A 23609-nucleotide genomic window follows, 5' to 3' on the forward strand; every position below is an offset into this window, starting at 1 on the left:
CTCTGCCCAATCATTAATCCTTAAACTCTCACCCAAGCCTAATTCCCAACCCTTAGCATATCCCAATCCCAATTCCCAAACCTTACCCCATTCTAGTCCTCAGCCCTTGACCCATCTCAATCTAATCCTTACCCTTTTTGCCCCTTTGCTCAGTCCTCAAACCTTATTCCATCCTAGGTCTTAATTCCCAGTCCTTGCACCATCCCAATCCCTAAACCTCACCCCATCCTAATCCCCAATCTATTAACCCCCCAATGCCCATCCTTTGCCCATTTTAAACCCAATCCCCAAGCCTTACCCTATTCCAGTCCTAAATCCTTACCAATCCTCCATCCTTATCCTGTCCCAATCTCCAAACTTTATCCCATCCCAATCCTAACGCTCAAGCCGTACCCCATTCCAATCCCCAGTCTTTACCTCATCTCAGTCCCAACCTCCAACCCACAATGCTAAACCCCTTTTCACCCCAATCTTCTACCCTTTCTTCATACCAGTCCAAATCCCTTCCCCTGATTTACAGTTCCCAAAGTTTATCTTCCCAACTCCCATCCTTTACCCTTTGCCAATCTTAATTCTCAGTCCCCCAACCCAAAGCCCCGGACTAGTACATCTGGGTTCTTCCAGTTCTGGAACTCACTGTGCACGGACTCCCTCCTCACAGCACCTGAGTGAGCTCCTGCAGGGCTGATAATCAGCTGAGCTGAATCAGGTGTGGTGGAACAGTTGGGGGGTCTGAAAGCTGTGCAGGTGGGCAGGTGGTTGTAGGACCCTTGCGGCAGAACATCCACTCCATAGTCAGCTTTATGACAGAGGGAGATTGAGAGTGTTTCCTTAATGCTAGACCCCCTCAGACCTGCTGGAGAAGTCACGCTGTATCAGACAGGCAAAGACAGAGAGAACCTTCCACATCTTCTACTACATGGTGGCAGGCGCAAAAGACAAACTGCGTGGTAAGAGCTTTAGAGAATGGGCAGTGAAAGAAACTGATTATTTCGACTGTGTTCAAACTGTTATTTCAAACTGTATACAGTTTGTCACACTGAATGTGTGTGATTCTTCAGGCAACACAGTTATGATCACTAGCGACTGAGTTCACATAGCACACAGTGGATGTTTCTGTCATTTGCATTTGCCTTTTGGCCAGACAACTATCCTGAAATAGTTACTCCATTCTGTTCCTCACATCACACTTTGCTTTGTTCTGTTCACCAGAGGAGCTCCTGCTGGAGAACTTCAGCAATTACCGCTTCCTTGTGAACGGCCATGTGCAGATCCCAGGCCAACAGGATGATGAGATGTATGAAGAAACCATGGAGGCTATGAACATTATGAGCTTCAGCGATGAGGAGAGGATAGGTATGGACATGTAGAAACTGTTTAATTCTAGTACGGTTTGAAAATGTTACTTATTTTTAGTGAAATGCCTAAAGAACGCCATGTAAAGGAAGAACGGTAGAAATATGATTTAAACTGTTTTGAACTTCTCTTCCATTTCAGGCATCCTCAAAGTGGTGTCCACTGTGCTGCAGTTGGGGAATATCGAGTTCAAGAAGGAGAGGAACCAGGAGCAAGCCACCATGCCTGATAACACCGGTGAGATTTCTGCAAGAATGTCTGATGATCAAAAAATAAACAATCAGTACAAAAAATCACAACCTGTTTTAAAAATGCACTTTTCTTTTGTCGCCATCAGCTGCCCAGAAGGTGTGTCATCTCTCAGGCATCAACGTGACAGACTTCACCAGAGCCATTCTGACCCCTCGTATCAAAGTGGGTCGTGAGGTCGTACAGAAGGCCCAGACCAAAGAACAGGTAACGACTTAACTTGTTAACAAATTAACTGGTCAGCTGTCGGTGGAGTTTACTGTAGAAACAGATCCCTGAAGAAGGTTTTGGCATCAACAGAGGACACAAATTCACACAGTCACCTTTTATGCTCTACTTGTTTTTTCAGGCTGATTTTGCAGTGGAGGCTCTGGCCAAAGCCACGTATGAGCGTTTATTCCGCTGGATCCTGGGCCGGGTCAACAAGGCACTGGACAAGACAAAACGTCAAGGAGCCTCCTTCTTGGGCATCTTGGACATTGCTGGCTTTGAAATCTTTGAGGTTTGCGAGCTTCGGTGCTTCAGAAACGGTAGGATGCGGCCTGAGTAATGACAAGTAGAGTAACCGCAGTGTTTATTATCCTCCTCCAGGACAACTCATTCGAGCAGCTGTGCATCAACTACACCAACGAGAAGCTCCAGCAGCTTTTCAACCACACCATGTTCATCCTGGAGCAGGAGGAGTACCAGCGCGAGGGCATCGAGTGGAACTTCATCGACTTCGGCCTCGACCTGCAGCCCTGCATTGAGCTGATTGAAAGGCCGGTAAGTCTATTAAAATTTCCTCCACACTGCAAGAGATTTCTTCTTTTATGGTTCAGTAAAACAATAGAAGCCATATCACCCCCTACACTTCCAGTAGTGTATTACAGTCTGTCAGAATGACTTTGTGGATCATATGAACAGTTTAGAGCATTTCTGTTTGTCAAACAATACATCAACAATAAAAAAGTGAACTTATTGTCACATTGCACAAATGCAGCCTCTGTGTCTAAGACAGTTTAAGGTGGGTCTTGAGCCTCATCTGTTTTTACTGTGAACCCACTAGAACAACCCCCCAGGTATCCTGGCCCTGCTGGATGAAGAGTGCTGGTTCCCCAAGGCCACAGACATCTCCTTCGTAGAGAAACTCACAAACACTCACGTCAATCATGTCAAATTTGCTAAACCAAAGCAGCTGAAGGACAAGACTGAGTTTTCTGTGCTTCATTATGCTGGAAGGGTGAGTTCCCAAATGTATGAACAGATAGTTTTCATTTAAAACTAGTGACATTAATGGTTTCTATTCTTTAAAGGTTACTTTTGAATGTAAAGTTTGTTGCACTTCATTAAAGCGCTTTGTGTGTGTAGTGTACTGAGTTTGAAGGTGCAAAGTTAATGCTGTGGTTGGTCTGTCTGATGTAGGTGGATTATAACGCTGTAGCGTGGCTCACTAAGAACATGGACCCACTGAACGATAACGTCACCTCTTTGCTCAACAACTCTTCCAGCATGTTCGTGCAGGACCTGTGGAAGGATGGTCAGTATCAGGGTTTTAGTGTACTAAATAAATGGCTAGTTGACTGTTTAAATGTAGTGAAGTGCAGTGGTAGTCCTGCTCTTGCTTGCTGCAGGTACATAAATACTCTTTTCAGTGTATAAATGGAATAATCACTGTTTCTCCAGCTGCAGTGTAGCAGATAAACCATTATTGCATATTTTACATTATAAATATTTCATTAAATGCTGTTTCCTCTCTCATGGGTAACCACACTTGTGTACTGGTTTAAATGATGAGATTTTTCCTGATTTAAATCGTCTCTCAGTGGATCGAGTGGTCGGGCTGGAGACGATTGCCAAGATGTCTGACAGCTCCATGCCAAGTTCCTCCAAGACGAAGAAGGGGATGTTCCGTACCGTCGGCCAGCTGTATAAAGAATCCTTGGCCAAGCTGATGACCACTTTGCACAACACACAGCCGAACTTCGTCCGCTGCATCATCCCCAACCACGAGAAGAGGGTGCGTCTAAGAGATCCAACAAAATTCATAATCCTAAAGCTTTAATTCCTGAAACGCTGAGCGTCTTCTGTATTCTCATAACTGCAGAACTGCTGATAATTCAGAAGAGTAAGACAGAATAATTTATAGTAAATTAAATAATGAAAACAGTCTTTTTTAAGAACAGATTGTATATATTTGAAATAAATGTGTTTAAGGTTATGGACTGATGTGTATGTATTATGCAGGCTGGGAAGCTGGACGCTCACCTGGTCCTGGAGCAGCTCAGGTGTAACGGTGTGCTGGAAGGTATCAGGATCTGCAGGCAGGGCTTCCCCAACCGCATCGTCTTCCAGGAGTTCAGACAGCGGTCAGTAAATTCAACCCCAACCCTAAACAGCATCAAACCAACATCAAGAATTTGTACACAAAGTGTAAACACAAACCCCTGATTGTAAATGAGGGGTCACACACTACAGGCCTACATTTTGGAAGTGACTATAATTAGACACACAACGTGATATTTTGATTTTTGAGATATGTATGTTACATTGTGATTTCATCTAATATGGATTTCAGGTATGAGATTCTGGCAGCTAACGCGATTCCTAAAGGATTTATGGATGGTAAACAAGCCTGCATCTTAATGGTAAATGTACTACAATGCTAAGCAGTGGCTACAACACTGACTAGAGTACTGACCACAGTACTGACCATAGTTCTGACTGTAGTACTGACTGCAGTACTGACCATAATACTGACTGCAGTACTGACCATAATACTGACTGCAGTACTGACTATAATACTAACTACAGTACTGACCATGATACTGACATTAGTACTGACCATGATACTGACTTTAGTACTGACCATAATACTGACTGCAGAACTGACTGTAGTACTGACTGTAATACAGACTTAAGTACTGACCATAATACTGACTGCAGTACTGACTGTAGTACTGACCATAATACTGACTTAAGTACTGCCCATAATACTGACTGCAGTAATGACAATTGTACTGACTGCAGCACAGACTATAGAACTGACAGCAGTACTGACCAAAGTCCTGACTACAGTATTGCTGTTTTGAGTCCAGTACTGTCTATAGTACTGACTGACTCCAATACTGACTGTGGTACTAACAGCAGAACTAACAGAATCACTGACTGTTGTACGGATAGCACTTATTGCAGTGTTGACTGGACTTTTACTAACCGCAGTACTGACTATAGTACCTACTTTAGTACTGACTGTAGTACTGACTGTGAGATCTGCTAACCCTGAACTGCTGCTTGTTTAATTGCTTCACAGTTGAGTTTCTCTCTCTTATTCAAATCTCATCCTGCAGATTAAGCACCTGGATCTGGACCCTAACCTGTACCGAATCGGGCAGAGTAAGATCTTTTTCCGGACCGGAGTTCTGGCCCAGCTGGAGGAGGAGAGGGACCTGAAGATCACCGTCATCATCATTGCCTTCCAGGCCCAGGCCAGGGGCTTCCTCGCCAGGAAGTGAGAACCCCTCTTACACAGAGTCAGAGTATCTGAAACACAACTCCGACCATGTTCCTCACCTAAACACCTGTTCTTCACCTGTGCAGGGCGTTTGCTAAGAGGCAGCAGCAGCTGACAGCAATGAGGGTGATCCAGAGGAACTGCGCAGCATACCTCAAACTCAGGAACTGGCAGTGGTGGAGACTCTTCACTAAGGTCAGTCTTATCTAGAACATCTTCTGATAACAGAACTGCTTAGAAGAACGTGTGTGTGTGTGAGTTTGTTTACTACTCTTGTAACTGCACTGTGGTCCAGAGGAGCGTGGCTTCTCCATTTGAATCATGATTCCTCTCATAGGTTCTTCCCATGTAACAGAAGAACCATGCTTGTTTCCCCAAAGAACCATTTTTGAAAAGGGATTTGTGAGCGTGAAGAAAACCTTAACATGGATCATACCATTTAGTTCTTCCTAGAACCTTTACATTATGTGGAGATTCTTTAAACTTTAAAAAGCTTCTTCACACTCAAACATCTAATATACAAACAAGATTCTCTAATGAATCATCCATTGAAAGGTTCTCCATAATATCAAAAGTGGCTTTTATTGTTTTGCACAAAGAACACTTCTTGGCCACTTTTATTTTTAAGAGTGTTTTATAAACCTCTATGAAGTTTCTCTTTTGAGTCTTGGTTCCTCTCAGTGGTTCTACATTCTTTTCAGAATGCGGGAGGTTCTCCTGACACTGTATTTCTTTCTGTACTGCTCTTTAGGGAGCTCATTTTAGATTTATTAAAAGCTAGTTTGTTGTCTGCACAGTGATTGAGTTGTGTGTGTGTGTGTATGTGTGTTTACCTGTTGCAGGTGAAGCCTCTGCTGCAGGTGACCCGTCAGGAGGAGGAGTTAAGCCTGAAGGAGGAGGAGCTTCAGAAAGCCAAAGAATCCTCCCAGAAATTTGAGACAGAGCTGAAGGATATCACGCTGAAGCACACGCAGGTACTGCAGACTCAGGAAGATCCCTCCCTCCTTCACTGCTGTGTTGTTTTCCCTGCAGTTCCTGCATACTTACCTGTAAGATGTGGATGTTGGTGAGTGAGGATTAATGAAGTTTCTCTGCAGCTGCTGGAGGAGCGTAACGCTCTGCAGGAGCAGCTCCAGGCCGAGACGGAGCTCTTCGCAGAAGCTGAGGAGATGAGGGTGCGCTTAGCTGCAAAGAAGCAGGAGCTGGAGGAGATCCTGCACGAGATGGAGGCGCGGCTGGAGGAGGAGGAGGACCGCAGCGCCGCCTTGCAGGTGGAGAAGAAAAAGATGCACCAGCAGATCCAGGTGGGCTACACCGAGGAGTCCCAGATATGCTCTCGACTCAACTCATACATTAAAAATACAATAAAAATACTCAGTAACTAATTTGTAAGTCATTTTCTGCATATCAATCCTCTTTTTGAAGGAAGTCGAGTATTTACAGTCACCATCCAATACCTGGTTTATCTAATCAATATTTCATTAAATGAAATAAATAAAATCAGGTGCTGCTGATGGAACTGAACAAATCCATATGATGGCTGAAGTGCAGCGAGAAGAAATTCTTTTCACTTTTTACTGTTTATACAGTCTGATGTAAAAGCATCTTGTTGTTCATCCTGTGCTGTCAGGAACTGGAAGAACATCTGGAGGAGGAGGAGGACGCTCGGCAGAAGCTGCAGCTGGAGAAGGTGACTTGTGAGGGAAAAATAAAGAAGCTGGAGGATGACATCTTAGTGATGGAGGACCAGAACAACAAACTGCTGAAGGTGAGAACATTCAGATTAGCTCACAGTTCATCTGCTGAAACTGCCTTGACAGACTGCAGGGAGAAGCTGAACTGGGTATAACATAAAGACATTTTCTCAGTACAGAATATGCACAGGAGAGAGTACAGAGCTCTCACACAGAAAAAATTTGGTAGTCTGTAGACTTAAGAGTGGGAGAATTTTTTAATGTTTAAAATTTGTGTTTAGTTAATTAATGTTTAGAATTTCTATAAATTAATGTTTAGAATTTTTTATGAGTTTCATTTGTAATATTATAGTTTTTTAGTTAATTGATGTTAATTTTTAATATGTTTGTCAAATATTTGAATAAAGTAATCCAATATTGATAGTCTCTAATATTGCCCAACATGATGTAGACATCAACATGTGTGGTGTGTGTGTGTGTGTAGGAGAGGAAGCTTTTAGAAGAGCGAGTGGCTGATTTCAGCACTAATCTGGCTGAAGAGGAGGAGAAATCCAAAAACCTCACCAAACTCAAGAACAAACACGAGTCCATGATCTCCGAACTGGAAGGTCTGAACAATCAAACACCCCCATCCTATAATACCTCATCACATAATAACTCATCTCATAATAACTCATCCCATGATAATCCTCATCCCATAATAACTCATCCCATAATAACTCATCCCATGATAATCCTCATCCCATAATAAATCAACCTCTAATAACTCTTCCCATAATAACTCATTCCATAAAAAATCCCCATAATAACACATCCTATAATAATCCTTATCCCATAATAATCCTCATCTGATAATAACTCATTCCTCAGTAACTCATCTCATAATAATCATCATCCCATAATAACTCATGCCATAATAACCCCTGTGTAAAGTTATGAAAGTTATGAAACTGCATCTGCTCTCTTTCTGCTGAACAGTGCATTTTTCTTCATTCTGAATTTCAGCACAGTTGCTGATAATAATACTGTAGTGATATTGTTGTTGTTATTATAATGATAATAATTATCAACTGTTAATAATCACAGCATGTGTTTGATCCTCAGTGCGGCTGAAGAAGGAGGAGAAGACGCGTCAGGAGCTGGATAAAGCGAAGAGGAAGCTGGAGGCAGAGTCTAATGACCTTCAGGAGCAGATCGCTGACCTTCAGGCTCAAATCGCAGAGCTGAAGGCCCAACTGGCCAAAAAAGAGGAGGAGTTACAGGCCGCTCTCGCACGGTGACTATCACAGTTATCACGATATTAATTACATATATATATTCACATAAATGATGGATGTCTCTGAGTTTTGCACAAGGTGTATCACAGCGTGTAGAAAATAATCACAGTAGTTTCCACAGCCCCCTCAAATGGTGAGGTATTGGAGTGTCGGAGATGTTTAAGGCATTGGAAGTGTTTGATGTGTTGGAGGCTTTGGAAGTGTATGTGGTTTTGCAGGTGTTTAATGTGTCGGAGGTGTTTGAAGAGTTGGAGGTGTTGGAATTGAGCTTTTGGATATGTTTGTGTTCGAGGTGTTTTAGGTGTCAGAAGTGTTTGAGGTTTTGGATGTGTTTGTGTTGGAGGTGTTTGAGGTGTTGGAGAATGTTTGAGATGTTTAAAGTAAGTTTCCTTCTGTCCTTCAGGCTGGAGGATGAGATGGCTCAGAAGAATAACGCTCTGAAGAAGATTCGGGAGCTGGAGGGCGTCATCTCAGACCTGCAGGAGGATCTGGAGTCAGAACGTGCCGCCCGGAATAAAGCAGAGAAAACGAAGAGGGATCTCGGGGAGGAGCTGGAGGCACTTAAGTCCGAATTAGAGGACACACTGGACACCACGGCAACACAGCAGGAGCTCAGGTCAGCAAAAGGCCATTTACACAGAGAAAGCAACGAAAACATGAGTGATAAATCTGCTTTGTTTCTGATCTGACAGCGATAGCTTTAGATCAGACAAGGCATGTAGAGTTGTTAAGTACCTCTAATAGACTTGATTATGAGGCTTCTGATGCTGTATAAAACACTGTTATATATAAACATGGACTGAAGTGTGCTGCAGTACATTAGCCTCGTAGTTCTGGCGCTAGAAATAAAGAAACCAAACACTGACTTGCTCAATGATTACTTTCAGGATAAGAAAGAAAAATCTGTTACTGGGACTTTTTGGGGGGAACTGCATCTTTAATGTGTTGACCTGTTGGTGCAGGGCGAAGCGCGAGCAGGAGGTGACTCTGCTGAAGAGGGCGATGGAGGAGGAGAGCCGCAGTCATGAAGCTCAGGTTCAGGAGATGAGACAGAAACACACGCAGGCTGTGGAGGAGCTCACGGAACAGCTGGAGCAGGCGAAGAGGGTGAAGTCTGAATAAAATCTGAAATTGTTGTCAAAACACTTATTAGCCCAAGCTGTTCTGTCTTGACGTATCTAAACAAAACCTTTTACTTCATATTCACACAATTTACGACAGCAAACATTTTGCTTCATATACACAGAATCTATAACTACAAACAGTCATGCATTAGTCAAGCATGTTCCTTCTGGTGTCCCCCCTTTCAATCCTACACATTCAGCCTACTGTGGAGAATCTGCTAAACACAGCTTTATAATGACCTGCAGATTTAAACCCTGTTTACCATTCAGATGCTGAAGTAATTTTTAAGAAGATTAATCGAGTGTAAATTTGAATTGAACGCTTTTTAAATCTCTAAAATCTAAAGTTCTCACGATAGCCTTACTTTTAACACAATCAGTCTTTAGATTTTACATAAAAAACATTTTTAAATTCTGCACTAGAGTTTATGCTATGATAGCAAATGGTTTACACAAGTGCTGATCATGGTTTTGTGGGGTTGCAGGTGAAGTCTAACCTGGAGAAGGCGAAGCAGGCTCTGGAGAAGGAGACATCAGAGCTGACAGTGGAGATACGCTCGCTAACACAGGCCAAACAGGACGTAGAACACAAGAGGAAGAAAGTGGAGGGTCAGCTGACAGATCTGCAGGCGCGCTTCAACGACAGTGAGAAACAGAAGGCGGAGCTCGGAGACAGAGTTTCCAAAATCACCGTGAGTCACTGCAGTAGCAATTAGCTTTCGACCAGCCTGGCAGCAGTCATGTATAACCGATTAGATTAGACATCAGCAGTGCTAGAAGATAATAGAAGATCATATAAGCTTGCTACATAAAGCTCAGTGTGAACGCAGCAAATCAAATGTTATAGCTTTTAAAATATGAAATGTTTTAAAGTATTTTATTGCTATGACTTATTAACTGCTGTTAGCATAGCTGCTGTTAGGTGAGCTGACAGTGAGTGGGGTGGGGAAAGAGTCTGGATTTGTTCAACACTGTTTAGTCCCTGTATAGTTATATATGTGTAGTTTTGATATGTCCTTACTTTTACTGTAATAAAGAAAAACCCTTCCTCGGTGGGTGTGTCCTGAGTGTGTGTGCAGTGGATGTGTTCCCTTCTGAGTGGTTGTGTCCTTATTGAGTGTGTGTGTGTCTTTCCTGAATGGGTGTGTTCCTTCATGGGTGGGCGTGTCCAGTATTTTAATTCACTGTGTACACTGAGGAGGTGTGTAAAATTTGAGTAGTGGCGTAATAACATGTGTTCTCCTGCAGGTGGAGCTGGAGAGTGTAACTAATCTCCTGAATGAAGCTGAGGGGAAGAACATCAAATTGAACAAAGACGTGGCCAGCCTCACCTCGCAGGTCCAGGACACACAGGTATGCTCTTTATGCTAATATCATACCTATTCTGCTCTTTATAATAATATATTGTAATATTTTACATGTTCTAAACCCATACAGGAACTCCCCCGTATTGTTAATCACAATATAATCACAACATATTCACAATACAATCACAGTATAATCACAATACAATCATAGTATAATCACAATATAATCACAGTTTAATTACAATATAATCACAATGCTAGTATTTCGTTCTAAAGTCGTTTTTATAGTAAAAGTCGTGTTCTTGTACGTATGTGGAACTGCTGTTTGTTGAGACACTGGATCGTATCTGAGGCCATATGCTGACCTTTGACCTCTGTGTGACCTCAGGAGCTCTTGGCGGAGGAGACGAGGCAGAAGCTGCAGTTTTCCACCAAACTGCGTCAGATGGAAGATGAGCGGAACAGCCTACAGGAGCAGCTGGAGGAGGAGACTGAGGCCAAGAGGAACGTAGAGAGACATGTTTCCACCCTCAACATACAGGTGCTGACATCACTGCAGAGTCACTGTCAATAAAGTAAAAACAAATTCAGATATAAATACATGAAAGAAATGATTCTAATACAAAACCAATTCAGATGATTATTAGGAAGATTGTAGATGAATGCAAGTGATAAACAGAGCTGTAGATTATTCTAAAATGATGAGAATTCTTAGATGATGAGAACAGTTATGGTTAAAATGATGTGTCCTGACTATTGTACCATTAGTTGTCAGACTTTAAGAAGAAGCTGGAGGAGATGGCAGGTAATGTGGAGCTCCTGGAGGAGGGAAAGAAGCGTCTGCAGAGAGATCTCGAGGCGTCTAATACGCAGTTTGAGGAAAAAGCGGCTGCGTATGATAAGCTGGAAAAAACAAAGAACCGCCTGCAGCAGGAGCTGGAAGACATCCTGATGGATCTGGACAACCAGAGACAGCTTGTGTCCAACCTGGAGAAGAAACAGAAGAAATTTGACCAGGTGAGCTTTCTTTATCATGAATGTTTTAGTTATAATTAATAAAAATATAAATATATGAACAGTTCTTTATTTTAAAATGCAGCATTTAAATAGCAGAAACAGTTAATCCCAGATCGACTGTGTTTGCTGTAGATGCTGGCAGAGGAGAAGAGTATCTCCAGCAAGTACGCTGAGGAGCGCGACCGTGCAGAGGCAGAGGCACGGGAGAAGGAGACGAAGGCGCTGTCTTTAGCCCGAGCGCTGGAGGAGGCACAGGATGCTCGAGAGGAACTGGAGAGAGCTAATAAAGCCCTGAGGGTTGAGATGGAGGACCTTGTCAGCTCCAAGGATGATGTGGGCAAGAACGTAAGAACTTAGTGTTCAATGATCTACAAAAAACACACCGAGATATTCTGATCTATATGTATGTATAGATAGATAGATAGGTAGATCTGAATATTATACAATTATGTGTGCAAGTTAATGGGTAGAATAACACTTTGTTTAACTAGAGAAATAACTTACACTGTTGCAAACTGCAGACTGTACTCAAACCTCTAACAAATTGTTCTATTTGGAACTGTTCTGGTGCAGGTTCATGAGCTGGAGAAGTCTAAGCGTAGTCTGGAGGCTCAGGTAGAGGAGATGAAGACCCAGCTGGAGGAGCTGGAAGACGAGCTGCAGGCGGCTGAAGATGCTAAACTGCGTCTGGAAGTCAATATGCAGGCTCTGAAAGCTCAATTTGAGCGTGACCTGCAGGGCAGAGATGAGCAGGGAGAGGAGAAGAGGAAGCAGCTCTTCAAACAGGTGAGTTAAACTGCTGTTCAGGAACGATATATCATTTGAACAGTGACATCTGCAAATAACAGTGCTGCAGTGGTTTATCAGCAGTTTATCAGTGGAAATGATGCTGTTAAAACACTTAAATGCTTCTGTAAATAGTATTTAAGAAAACACTTTGAGGAAAGTCGCACTATTTTGAGCAAGCAGACTGACTTATGCTAAAGGGTTCATGTTCGTATTATTGACATCTTCCAAGGTTTTAAGATTATGAAGGTATTTATAAGTGCTTGTTTTAACATGTTATTGATTTCAGTAAATCTATATTATCTGACATAATTATATTGCCACGATTACATTTTCATTTTTATTAGTAAATATCATAATATCAATAATATCTAATTATCCTCCTACAGGTGCGCGAGCTGGAGACGGAGCTGGAGGATGAGCGTAAACAGAGAACCGCCATGGCCGCCTCCAAGAAGAAGATGGAGGGAGATATAAAGGACCTGGAGAGTCAGATTGACACAGCCAATAAGGGCAGAGATGAGGCCATCAAACAGCTACGCAAGCTCCAGGTCATCTTCTGATGAAAACATACACTTTTTCACATACTTTTTTTCCATTAAAATAAAGACATAATTCAGTACTTTCATCTGGTTTCTCCTGAATCATTCACAATTGGTGCTCATGAACTTTGACAGGCCCAAATGAAGGACTTCCAGAGGGAACTGGAAGAAGCCCGAGCGGCCAGAGAGGAAGTTCTATCCTCAGCGAAGGAGAACGAGCGGAAGGCTAAGAACCTGGAAGCTGAGCTGATGCAGCTACAGGAGGTGGAGCTCAATACAGAACATTTCATATCAAAACTATTTAGTTTATGGCTGTAGAAAACCAACTGGTCAGTTTTGCTGTGTTAATGCTTAAAGTGAGGTGGGTAAAGCCACTAAAAGCCACTTTTCTTTTGCCAAATCTGATGGTTTGTTGGGCTGTTTTTGGATCAGTAACTGAAGCTGATGGTTTGTTGGACTGTTTTTGAATCAGTAACTGAAGCTTTTGGTTTGTTGGACTGTTTCTGGATCAGTAACTGAAGCTAATGGTTTTGTAGGACTTGGCTGCGGCAGAGAGAGCGAAGAAACAGGCCGAAGCAGAGCGTGACGAACTGGCTGATGAGTTGGCGAGCAACGCATCTGGAAAGTAAGTAGCACTAACACAGAGATTAAAACATGTTTTTTTCCACCTTTTTATATGACCCTCATTTGTTTATTTTTCTCAAATGCTTCTAATATCAGACATAATCAGTTAATGATTTGAATTCTACACTGATTTGGAGTAATTTCAGTTCAGTTTCCTGAACCGATTTGTTTGGTCTGCCGGTTTCAATGAATCAATTGTTTGATTCCATTGATTCATTTTGGAGTAACACACATTGATGATTTCATATTCATGGTTTCCTGTTTCTATCTTGTCTATATCTAGATTCTGTGATGAAGAAATTGTATGATATTAGCAGCCTGGCTAACTCTTACAGGGCAACACCCTGCTGCTAAGTGCTAATAAATAATATATAATGCATAACAGTCAGTGCTGTGCATGTCCTGCATGAGAAAAGTGAAAAAGACCTAATCTTTTGGTTTTAGTTAAAAGCTCACAAAAAGGCTGTGATAATTTTATGGGATAAACTTTTTTTATCAAGTAGTTTAATACAGATTCATGAACATTTTTCGTAACATAGCTGCTGTCATCAAGATAGAAGCATCCTGTGAAAGATGCTAATCTTCTGTCACATATGTTTAAAACAGAGCAGTTTGAGAGCAATGCAGTGAGCTGATGTCTGTGTTGCTGTAGGTCTGCGCTAAGTGATGAGAAGCGACGTCTGGAGGCGAAGATTGCTCAGCTGGAGGAGGAGCTGGAGGAGGAGCAGGGCAACATGGAGATGCTGAACGACCGTCTGAGGAAGAGCGCCCAGCAGGTCATCATCACTGCCATCACAAACACACACAGCTTCATTTGCATTTTGCACAAACCAAACAGACCTGAAACAGACATACTGATTTAGTAACAGCGACAGTTCAGTGAAAAGTTCATCAGGCTTACTGTGAGTAACTTCACCAAACGCCATTCATTCCCAGTAAACACAAAGTAGGAAATAAACCACAGAGCGGTTATTTTTGGTGTTTTGCTGGGCAGCTGTGGTCATCAGACTGAAGACTCCATCTCTGTAAGCTACAAGAATCTGGGTGTTGTTCACGTGATCGGCTGCTTTGCAACACTTTAGAATGACAATTCATTTATATATATATATATATATATATATATATATATATGATTTACTGATCATTCTACTTTATATCGGTTATTTATTAATTTGCGGGATTTGTCTTCATGTGTGCTTTGTACTGCTCCCGCCTGCAGTGGGCTGGTTTCCTGCCCGCTCCTGTACACAACACTGAAAATTAGTCCTGTGCTGTAAAATAATGTGGTGGGTCCTGTGGGTCCAGTGGGAATCTTCAAGAGAGCAGAGCTCTACTACAAGGCTAATGTGGCTAAAAAGCAATGGAAGGTTAACCCCTACCCGGTTAGCATGGTGCTAACTGTTTGTCTAAATCATCTTCTGTGTCTATAAAATGGACAAACGTTTATAACATAGCTGAAAACAGTATAAACAACCATCTTCCAGCCTGAATCTTTAAAGTTAGAATAAAACAGTTCCATCTATTTTTATTTTGCTGAACTATCGCTTTAAGCAATTTCCTCATTTGGTCACCCACAGCTTTCAGAACCTTCTTTTCTTCTTCTCCTCTTTGTTCCATCTTGCAGGTTGACCAGCTGACCAACGAGCTGCAGACAGAACGCTCCACCTCGCAGAAGAACGAGAGCGCTCGGCAGCAGATGGAGAGACAGAACAAAGAGCTGAAGGCCAAACTGCAGGAGATGGAGAACCAGGTCAAATCCAAGTTTAAATCCTCTATCTCTGCCCTGGAGGCCAAAGTGGCTCAACTGGAGGAGCAGCTAGAGCAGGAGAACAGGTGTGGAGGACTTATTAGTGATAAGCAGAGTCATTTTTGGAACAATGAAATGAGAATGTAAATGAATAGTTACTTCTGACGGGCAGAATTCAGTCTTGTACAAGTTGAACTGATGCAGTAATAACATGGTTTGGTTATGGTTGGTAACTCAGGGACAAACAGGCTTCGGCTAAGACGATGCGTCAGAAGGACAAGAAGCTGAAGGACCTGATGATCCAGGTGGAAGACGAGAGGAAGCAGGCAGAGCAGTACAAAGACCAGGTCATTCTCTAATATCTGTGTAATATGCCTTAATCAGAACGTGGTTTCAGCCATCTTTTGTTGATTTGCTACAAGAGCTAACTTTTAAACATTTCTGAAAACAGCATTGGTCATTCAGCTTTTAGCCAGGAACGGCTTTTTGTCAAGAAGAGTCTTAAGTAGGGGACAGTTAGGAACAGTCTTTAGTTGGGAATAGTCTTTAATCAGGTACAGTCTTTAGTCAGTACAGTCTTTAGTTGGGAATAGATTTTATTTTTGGGAATAAATTTAAATTGGGAATGGTTTTTAATTTGGGAATACATTTTAATTGGGATTGGTCTTTAATCAGGAATAAACTTTAATCAGGACCATTCTTTAGTCTGGAATAAACTTTCATTGGGAAGAGTATTTATTTGGGAACAGTATTTATTCAGGAACAGTGTTTAGTCAGGAATAAACTTTAATTGGGAACAGTGTTTTGTTGGGAACAGTGTTTAGTTGGGATTAAACTTTAGTTGTGAACAGCGTTTGGTTGGAAACAGTCTTTAGTTGGAAATAAATTTTAGTTGGGATCAGTATGTAGTTGGGAACAGTGTTTAGTCTAGAATAAACTTAAGTTGGGAACAGTCTTTAATCAGGTATAGTATTTTAGTTGGGAACAGTGTTTAGTCATGGTGTTTATTATGTCTTTATTACATGTGGGTGTGTTTAGGCGGATAAGGCGAACGCCCGTGTGAAGCAGCTGAAGCGTCAGCTGGAGGAGAGTGAGGAAGAGTCTCAGCGGATCACAGCCGCCCGCAGGAAGCTGCAGAGGGAGCTGGACGAGGCCATGGAGACAAACGATGCCATGTCCCGAGAGGTCAACTCACTCAAGAGCAAACTCAGGTACAACTCGGCGCTAATACTAACAAGGGGACACAGCAGCACAGGGAGACACTGAATGCACCCGCTAGCCATGCATACCCACGATGCATTGCATGAATAGTCAGAGCTGAGTTGAGCTGAAGTGCAGAACTGAGCTGCCATTAACACAGCTGTCCAGAGAATTCATGCAAAAGCTAACTAGCAAAGTAGCTAGCTAGCTGTGGATACTTGTGTTTGTTACATTTACATTTTGTGCAGCTGTCCTGCAGTCTGTCATGATCTGAAATGTTACTGAATTGGTTCAAAAGGCTTTCATTAATGTTTTTTTTACATGTTAACTTGCTAACCACTGTAACTGAATATTAGTTAGCTAGCTAGATCAATCTATTATTAACAGCTGTTTTTGTAAGTTAGCAAGTCTTGAATGAGGCAGATCTTTAGTTTTAGGCAGTTTAGTTTAGTTTAGGTTTAGGTTAGTTTGCCTCCCTGCTTTACTACGTTCATTCAGCTCAACTTGGCAATAACTGTTCATGCAATGCACCATGGGAGTACATGCCCAATAGATGCATTCACTGTTTCCTTAAAAAAAAGACAGGCTGACCAGCTTGCACTGTTCATGTTTCAGTCTTATTTACTTGTGTTGTTATTTTTATTCTGGTCTGTGGCTAGCACATGGCCAGCTGGACTGTGCCAGGACTTTCATTAAAAAAAAAAAATTGTAATTTATAAAGTGCTGGATACAAAAAAGTATTAAAAATATATTTTGTGAGTGCATTTTGAAATCGGCTCACCTGTTTGTGATCTGTTTAACAGCTAATCTAAGACTCATGGCTCAGTTTACAGTTTTAGTGAATGACTGAGAGTTAATGAGAGTTCAGCTTTTAAAGTGGAAGGAAAACACTTTGTGTGTGTATTACAGAGGCAACCCTGAACCTGCACAGTGACCATGCAGGTACCTGTGGACTTAGCAGCTACAAAACGTGATATTTTCCTGATTTCTTTGATTTCATCAGCTACACAACATCTCATCCTAACTCCCTTTATTTCCCTTCTGAGAAATATGGTTTAGAATTAGAACTGTTTTATAGCGTAGACAGTCATGATGGAGGAACCGTACCAACACACACACACACGTGGTCATATGTACACAACACCAGTGAGTCTATAGATTAGAGTCACAGTGGAGTATTTATCAGTGTGATTAGAGTTACAGTAGATTTTATATCAGTGTGATTAGAGTTACAGTAGAGTTTACAGTAGAGTTTATATCAGTGTGATGAGAGTTACAGTAGAGTTTATATCAGTGTGATTAGAGTTACAGTAGAGTTTATATCAGTGTGATTAAAGTTAGGGTTTATATCAGTGTGATTAAAGTTAGGGTTTATATCAGTGTGATTAGAGTTACAGTTTATGTCAGTGTGATGAGAGTTACAGTAGAGTTTATATCAGTGTGATTAGCGTTACTGTAGAATTTATATCAGTGTGATTAGAGTTACAGTGGAGTTTATATCATTGTGATTAGAGTTAGAGTTTATATCAGTGTGATGAGAGTTACAGTAGAGTTTATATCAGTGTCATGAGAGTTACAGTAGTTTATGTCAGTGTGATTGGAGTTACAGTAGAGTTTATATCAGTGTGATTACATTTACAGTAGAGCTTATGTCAGAGTGATTAGAGTTACCGTAAAGTTTATGTCAGTGTGATTAGACTTAAAGTTTATATCGGTGTGATTAGAGTTACAGTTGAGTTTATGTCAGTGTGATCAGAGTTACAGTAGAGTTTATATCAGTGTGATTAGAGTTACAGTAAACTTTATGTCAGGTTGATTAGAGTTACAGTAGAGTTTATATCAGTGTGATTACATTTACCGAAGAGTATATGTCAGAGTGATTAGAGTTACCGTAAAGTTTATGTCAGTGTGATTAGACTTAAAGTTTATATCGGTGTGATTAGCGTTACAGTTGAGTTTATGTCAGTGTGATCAGAGTTACAGTAGAGTTTATATCATCATGATGAGAGTTACAGTAGAGTTTATATCAGTGTGATTATATTTACAGTAGAGTTTATATCAGTGTGATTAGTTAGAGTTTATATCAGTTTGATTAGAGTTACAGTAGAGTTTTTATCAGTGTGATTAGAGTTACAGCAGAGTTTATATCAGTGTGATTAGAGTTACAGTAGTTTGTCAGTGTGCTTAGAGTTAGAATTTATATTAGTGTGATTAGAGGTAGGTTATATAAGTGTAATTAGAGTTACATTAGTTTTTATCAGTGTGATTAGAGTTAGTGTTTAATTCAGTGAGATTAGATTTAGTTTATGTCAGTGTGATTAGAGTTAAAGTAGAGTTTTTATTAGTGTGATTATTGTTACAGTAGACTTTATATTAGTGTAATTAGAGTTACATTAGTTTTTATCAGTGTGATTAAAGTTAGTGTTTAATTCAGTGTGATTGGAGTTAAAGTAGAGTTTATATTAGTGTGATTAGTGTTACAGTAGAGTTTATATTAGTGTTATTCGAGTTTATTTCAGTGTGATTAGAGTTACATTATAGTTTTTATCAGTGTGATTAGAGTTACAGTAGAGTTTATATCAGTGTGATTAGAATTACAGTGGAGTTTATATCAGTGTGATAATAGTTACAGTGGAGTTTATATCAGTGTGATAACAGTGACAGTAGAGTTTATATCAGTGTGATTAGAGTTACAGTACAGTTTATATCAGTGTGATTAGAGTTAGAGTTTATTTCAGTGTGATTAGAGTTAGAGTTTATTTCAGTGTGATTAGAGTTAGAGTTTATATCAGTGTGATTAGAGTTACAGTAGAGTTTATATCAGTTTGATTAGAGTTACAGTAGAATTTATATCTTTTTTGACCATATTTCTCTCTCTCTGTTTAACGCGGTTCAGAAAGCTGAACCAGCTCATTCAGCCTGTTTGCAGGTCTGAAATGAGACAATAACGCTGCTCTGAACTCTTTGATCTACAGTTTTTTAATTCTACTCTTAATGACTCACTGCGGCTGTTTTCTGTTGAGACACAAACGTGTCCAGTCTGAGTTCTGCAGATGTGGATGGACATGAATGAAGAAGTTTGTGTCTCCAGTAGAAACACAGCCATAACAATCACACTGTTTACCACATTCGTCAAGCAAGCCCCTCAGACTGGAGCTGCTGGTTTAGTGCTAAACTGGTGTTACTGGACGTTTTGTGATGTAATTTAAACTTTTAATTTGATTTCATTTTAATTTCAGGCAGTTTAAAAGAAAAACAACTATTATGATTATGCTGACTGATGCTGAATATTGGTTCCAGAGTCACGTTTTTTTACTCCCTTCATACATTTTATATTAGCTTGAGTGTAATGAATGAATAAAGCTTAAGCTTAAAATATAAAACTGCAAATCAGACAACAATCTGTTCCATATTTGGAAATTAATATTCAGCATGTTAGCTAAACATACCCAGTAGAAGCTCCTGGAGGGTGTTGTTTGATCTGGTCACTCTGATTTCTGTTCTAGCTCCTTTGCAGGTTCTTTTTAGCTCTTTTCTAAGCCACCAAAGAGCTGCGTTTGGACCACAAGACATTCAGCTATTAAATTCCCCTCAGAAACCTGAGAGGTGAATAAAGATGCAGCCGCAGCAGAAGCATCCTGCAGCTTTCACCCCCAGGTCACATTAAAGGGCCCATATCACAAAAACACTGACCCACGCTGTAAAACATGCTGCTCACTTCCCATTCGGTCCATATGCACAAACCAAACTGCATTAACAATTTAATAAGGGTTGTGATGCCACAAGTGTAACCATATTTCTGTATGACAGTGTACTGTAGCCTGCAGCAGTTTAGCCCCGCCCATTCAGCCTACAGCAGTTTAGCTCCACCCATTTAGCCTACTGCAGTTTAGCTCCATCCATTCCCTTTGAAGTGGAGTTATTTGAGTGCAAGATTTTTCATATGATTAAACGTTGTGCTGTAATATGCAAAAATATCATTGCAACAAAGGATCAACATAGCTGAAAGGCACAATACAGGACAGCCAATCAGAACAGAGCTCATTTACAAATATCAGTCTTAAAGGCACAGTAGCTGAAGCAATCTGTTTAACTGTGAGGGATAAAGAGAGGCTGTAAAATGATGATGTAGAAATAAATTCTGACTGATTTTGGTACATAAACACATTATAACGTGTTATAAACGGACGTTTGGGTTTAATAGTGTGTGATATTGGCCCTTTAACTGTTAAAGTGGAGTGTGTTGTTTCTGAGAGGTTGTTCTAATGTCGTCATGTTGTTGGTGTTTGTAGGCGCGGTAACGAGCCGTCCTTCAGCAGCACTCCCAGACGCGCAGGCGGCCGCAGGGTGGTAGAGACCGCCGATGCTGCTGAGGACGACGCAGACATGCAGGGCGACTACAACGGCACCAAATCTGGAGAATAGAGGCATCACTCCCCCTCTCTTAACCTACCCCCCCCCAACTCACTGTTCCAAACTCAGCGTCTGTTTATGAAACCACCACAGATTATCAGATTGTAATTAAGTTTGACTTGTGTAGCTGCAAAATCTGCTTCTTATTTCTCTTTTTCAGCACATCCATTTCTGAACGCTTCACTTTCTGACACTGTAATAATGATTTTATTTCGCCGTTCGGTGCCATTTTCTCATCTGAATCATTAGTACGGAGGAAGAATCCAGACCAAGTGATAAATTCAGGTGGTCAGTAAGATCCACTCGACCAAAGTGGCTTGCTTTATGCTAACACTTGCTTTGTCTTATGCAGCAGACACTTTTTTAGTCTTAATGTTAAAGCAGCAGGTTTTCCTGTTCTGTCCTGCAGAATTATACGTCTAGTGTCCGGCACCGGCCTGTAAGTTTATATACGGCACACTGGTAGTAATTTGGCGTGTTAGCATGTTAGCAATTAAGAGTCAGTCTGTCTGGTTGTTTCGAGCCTTCAGTGAACATTTAAATGCTTTCAGTGAGACAGAGTGAAGCTCTGCACCACCAAACAGGAAGACAAGCAGTTCTTTTCTGAGCTCATTACCTTTTTTTCCTTTTTTATTTTCAAACTGTATTTTGTTCCTCCAAAGAGCTATTAGTGAAAATAACACACGAGCCAGGTCAGTTCTATAGCACTTTATGATCACTTTTAATCTATGCAGTCGAGTATTTTACCAAAGAATGTTGTGTTCTGCTGTCAGAACAACAGAGAACCAAAATAATAAACATATTTTAGACATTTTATTCTCTAACACAGTTTATTTATATATTTTTAGAAATTCCTCTTTGGATATTTTAAAGGTCTAATCAGATCCTGACTGCTGTTTTAGTCCTGATTAGAACTTTAAAACATTTATCCTCTAAAACCACCTCCATTAAGACCCTGATACTGTTTTAATTTTTTCAGACCCCTCCACTCGTCACCAAAATGTAATCTAGGGTTCTTATCAGAACTGTTATTTCACTTTTATCTACTAATTTGTGAAACCACTTGCACATTGAAATAAAGTGTGAAATAAACTGATTGTGTTTGGTGTGTTTTGAAAAGGAATTTAAGCGATGTGCTGTGATCCGAAGATTAAAGAACAGCTGCAGTTTTGCTGTTGTTTATTATTTCACCACCAGAGGGCACAGTGCCTCTTCCTAATTCACTGCGGCTGGAGGACCATCAAACCATACAAAACCAAAAAAAAAATTCAGTATGATCACTGCCTTTACTACAGAACCTTTAAGGAACTCACTTTAGAGGAGTGTTCAATAAGCAGAGAGATTATTAAAAACACCTACCTTGTGCCTCCACTAACTGGCCACTTTATTAGAAACACCCACCTTGGGCTTCCACTAACTGGCCACTTTATTAGAAACACTTACCTTGTGCTTCCACTAAATGGCCACTTTATTATAAACACCTACCTTGTTCTTCCACTCACTGGCCAGTTTATTAGAAACACCCACTTTGTGCTTCCACTCTGGCCACTTTATTACAAACGCCCACCTTGTGTGTCCACTAACTGGCCATTTTATTAGAAATATCCACCTTGGGCTTCCACTAACTGGCCACTTTATTAGAAACACCTACCTTTATTATAAACACTGACCTTGTTCTTCCACTCACTGGCCAGTTTATTAGAAACACCCACTTTGTGCTTCCACTCTGGCCACTTTATTACAAACACCCACCTTGTGTGTCCACTAACTGGCCACTTTATTAGAAATATCCACCTTGTGTGTCCACTCACTGGCCACTTTATTATAAGCACCTACCTTTTGCTACCACTCACTGGCCACTTTATTAGAAACACCCACCTTGTGCTTCCACTGAGTGGTCACTTTATTAGAAACACTAAATAACAAAAACATATTACAGTCGTTTTATTCTCCAACACAGTATATATGTGTAAAAATTCCTGTTTCTTTCGATGTTTTAGGCTCTAATCGGGTTCTAACAGAGCAGCCGCTGCTGGTTCAGTCCAGATCAGTCAGCAGTGATTTGATGTTAATGTGTTCACTGAACCGTTTGCTGCTCTCTGCTCAGAGGAAGTTCAGCATTTACAGTTTCCTGCTTTATCTAATAAATACATTATTAATCGGGTGCTGCTGATGGAGTTGAACTCGCGGTAGCTGGAGAGCAGTGAGAAGAACCTTTTTTCCGCTGTCCAACTCTAAAGACATCACATACATTATTATCTGTATTTGTTCTGTTATTTAATGTTAAAATGTCCAGATAAAGAGTTTTTAACTGTCATCCGGACTCCAGATAAGATGTGGTTGACCAAACAGTAACAGTAACACTGTCCATTTTTTCTGAATGGATCTGATAATAACAATAACTTTAACCCTTATAATCTCAGGTTTATGACTGGCCATTTTTGGGGTTAAACTAGTCTCGGTGCACAAATGTTTACACTAAACTTTTCTAAAAGGTTTAAAAAGTGATCACCAACTTTGACTGTAAATGGGTAAAACAAACATGCAAATTTGAGCCCACCTTGCCAGTTTTTTAGAATTTCCCCCCTCAACTAAAACAAACTGCTCAATATACAAACTACTGCAGCACTTGTCTAAAGAAAATCAGCTCAAATCATCCCAATCTTTTATTATCTATTATTAACTGAGTTACAAAATAAATTAAAAAGCAGCACAATAAGAGCTTCATAAAAAACAGTTTTACTAGGGGGCCCAGCCCCACAATTTAAGCAGCTCTGCTA

General features: G+C 40.7%; 1 protein-coding gene across 3 annotated transcripts in view; it reads left to right on the forward strand.

The window, feature by feature from the left end:
- The window catches only part of myh11a (myosin, heavy chain 11a, smooth muscle), a 49161-nt gene extending 27245 nt beyond the window's left edge, over positions 1-21916 (forward strand). The window contains exons 9-43 of one of the 3 annotated variants that reach the window (XM_036571506.1): positions 852-950; positions 1213-1356; positions 1498-1593; positions 1694-1812; positions 1955-2107; positions 2197-2370; positions 2654-2827; positions 3010-3124; positions 3411-3604; positions 3832-3953; positions 4163-4232; positions 4935-5095; positions 5185-5293; positions 5941-6072; positions 6196-6402; positions 6729-6866; positions 7277-7400; positions 7897-8068; positions 8473-8685; positions 9032-9176; positions 9679-9885; positions 10442-10546; positions 10889-11041; positions 11269-11517; positions 11650-11862; positions 12091-12303; positions 12693-12854; positions 12981-13109; positions 13382-13470; positions 14122-14245; positions 15094-15302; positions 15455-15563; positions 16255-16427; positions 17326-17358; positions 20709-20806. In XM_036571506.1, coding sequence (XP_036427399.1) covers positions 852-950; positions 1213-1356; positions 1498-1593; positions 1694-1812; positions 1955-2107; positions 2197-2370; positions 2654-2827; positions 3010-3124; positions 3411-3604; positions 3832-3953; positions 4163-4232; positions 4935-5095; positions 5185-5293; positions 5941-6072; positions 6196-6402; positions 6729-6866; positions 7277-7400; positions 7897-8068; positions 8473-8685; positions 9032-9176; positions 9679-9885; positions 10442-10546; positions 10889-11041; positions 11269-11517; positions 11650-11862; positions 12091-12303; positions 12693-12854; positions 12981-13109; positions 13382-13470; positions 14122-14245; positions 15094-15302; positions 15455-15563; positions 16255-16427; positions 17326-17350 — 5021 coding nt within the window. In that variant the 3' untranslated portion in view covers positions 17351-17358; positions 20709-20806. Of the gene's footprint in view, positions 1-851; positions 951-1212; positions 1357-1497; positions 1594-1693; positions 1813-1954; positions 2108-2196; positions 2371-2653; positions 2828-3009; positions 3125-3410; positions 3605-3831; positions 3954-4162; positions 4233-4934; positions 5096-5184; positions 5294-5940; positions 6073-6195; positions 6403-6728; positions 6867-7276; positions 7401-7896; positions 8069-8472; positions 8686-9031; positions 9177-9678; positions 9886-10441; positions 10547-10888; positions 11042-11268; positions 11518-11649; positions 11863-12090; positions 12304-12692; positions 12855-12980; positions 13110-13381; positions 13471-14121; positions 14246-15093; positions 15303-15454; positions 15564-16254; positions 16428-17325; positions 17359-20708 lie in introns of all 3 variants that reach the window. The other 2 variants (XM_036571503.1, XM_036571505.1) reach the window with 2 other exon arrangements.
- Positions 21917-23609: the final 1693 nt, after the last annotated feature.

Source organism: Colossoma macropomum, unplaced genomic scaffold (assembly GCF_904425465.1).
Source record: "Colossoma macropomum unplaced genomic scaffold, Colossoma_macropomum, whole genome shotgun sequence".
Taxonomy (NCBI): domain Eukaryota; kingdom Metazoa; phylum Chordata; class Actinopteri; order Characiformes; family Serrasalmidae; genus Colossoma; species Colossoma macropomum.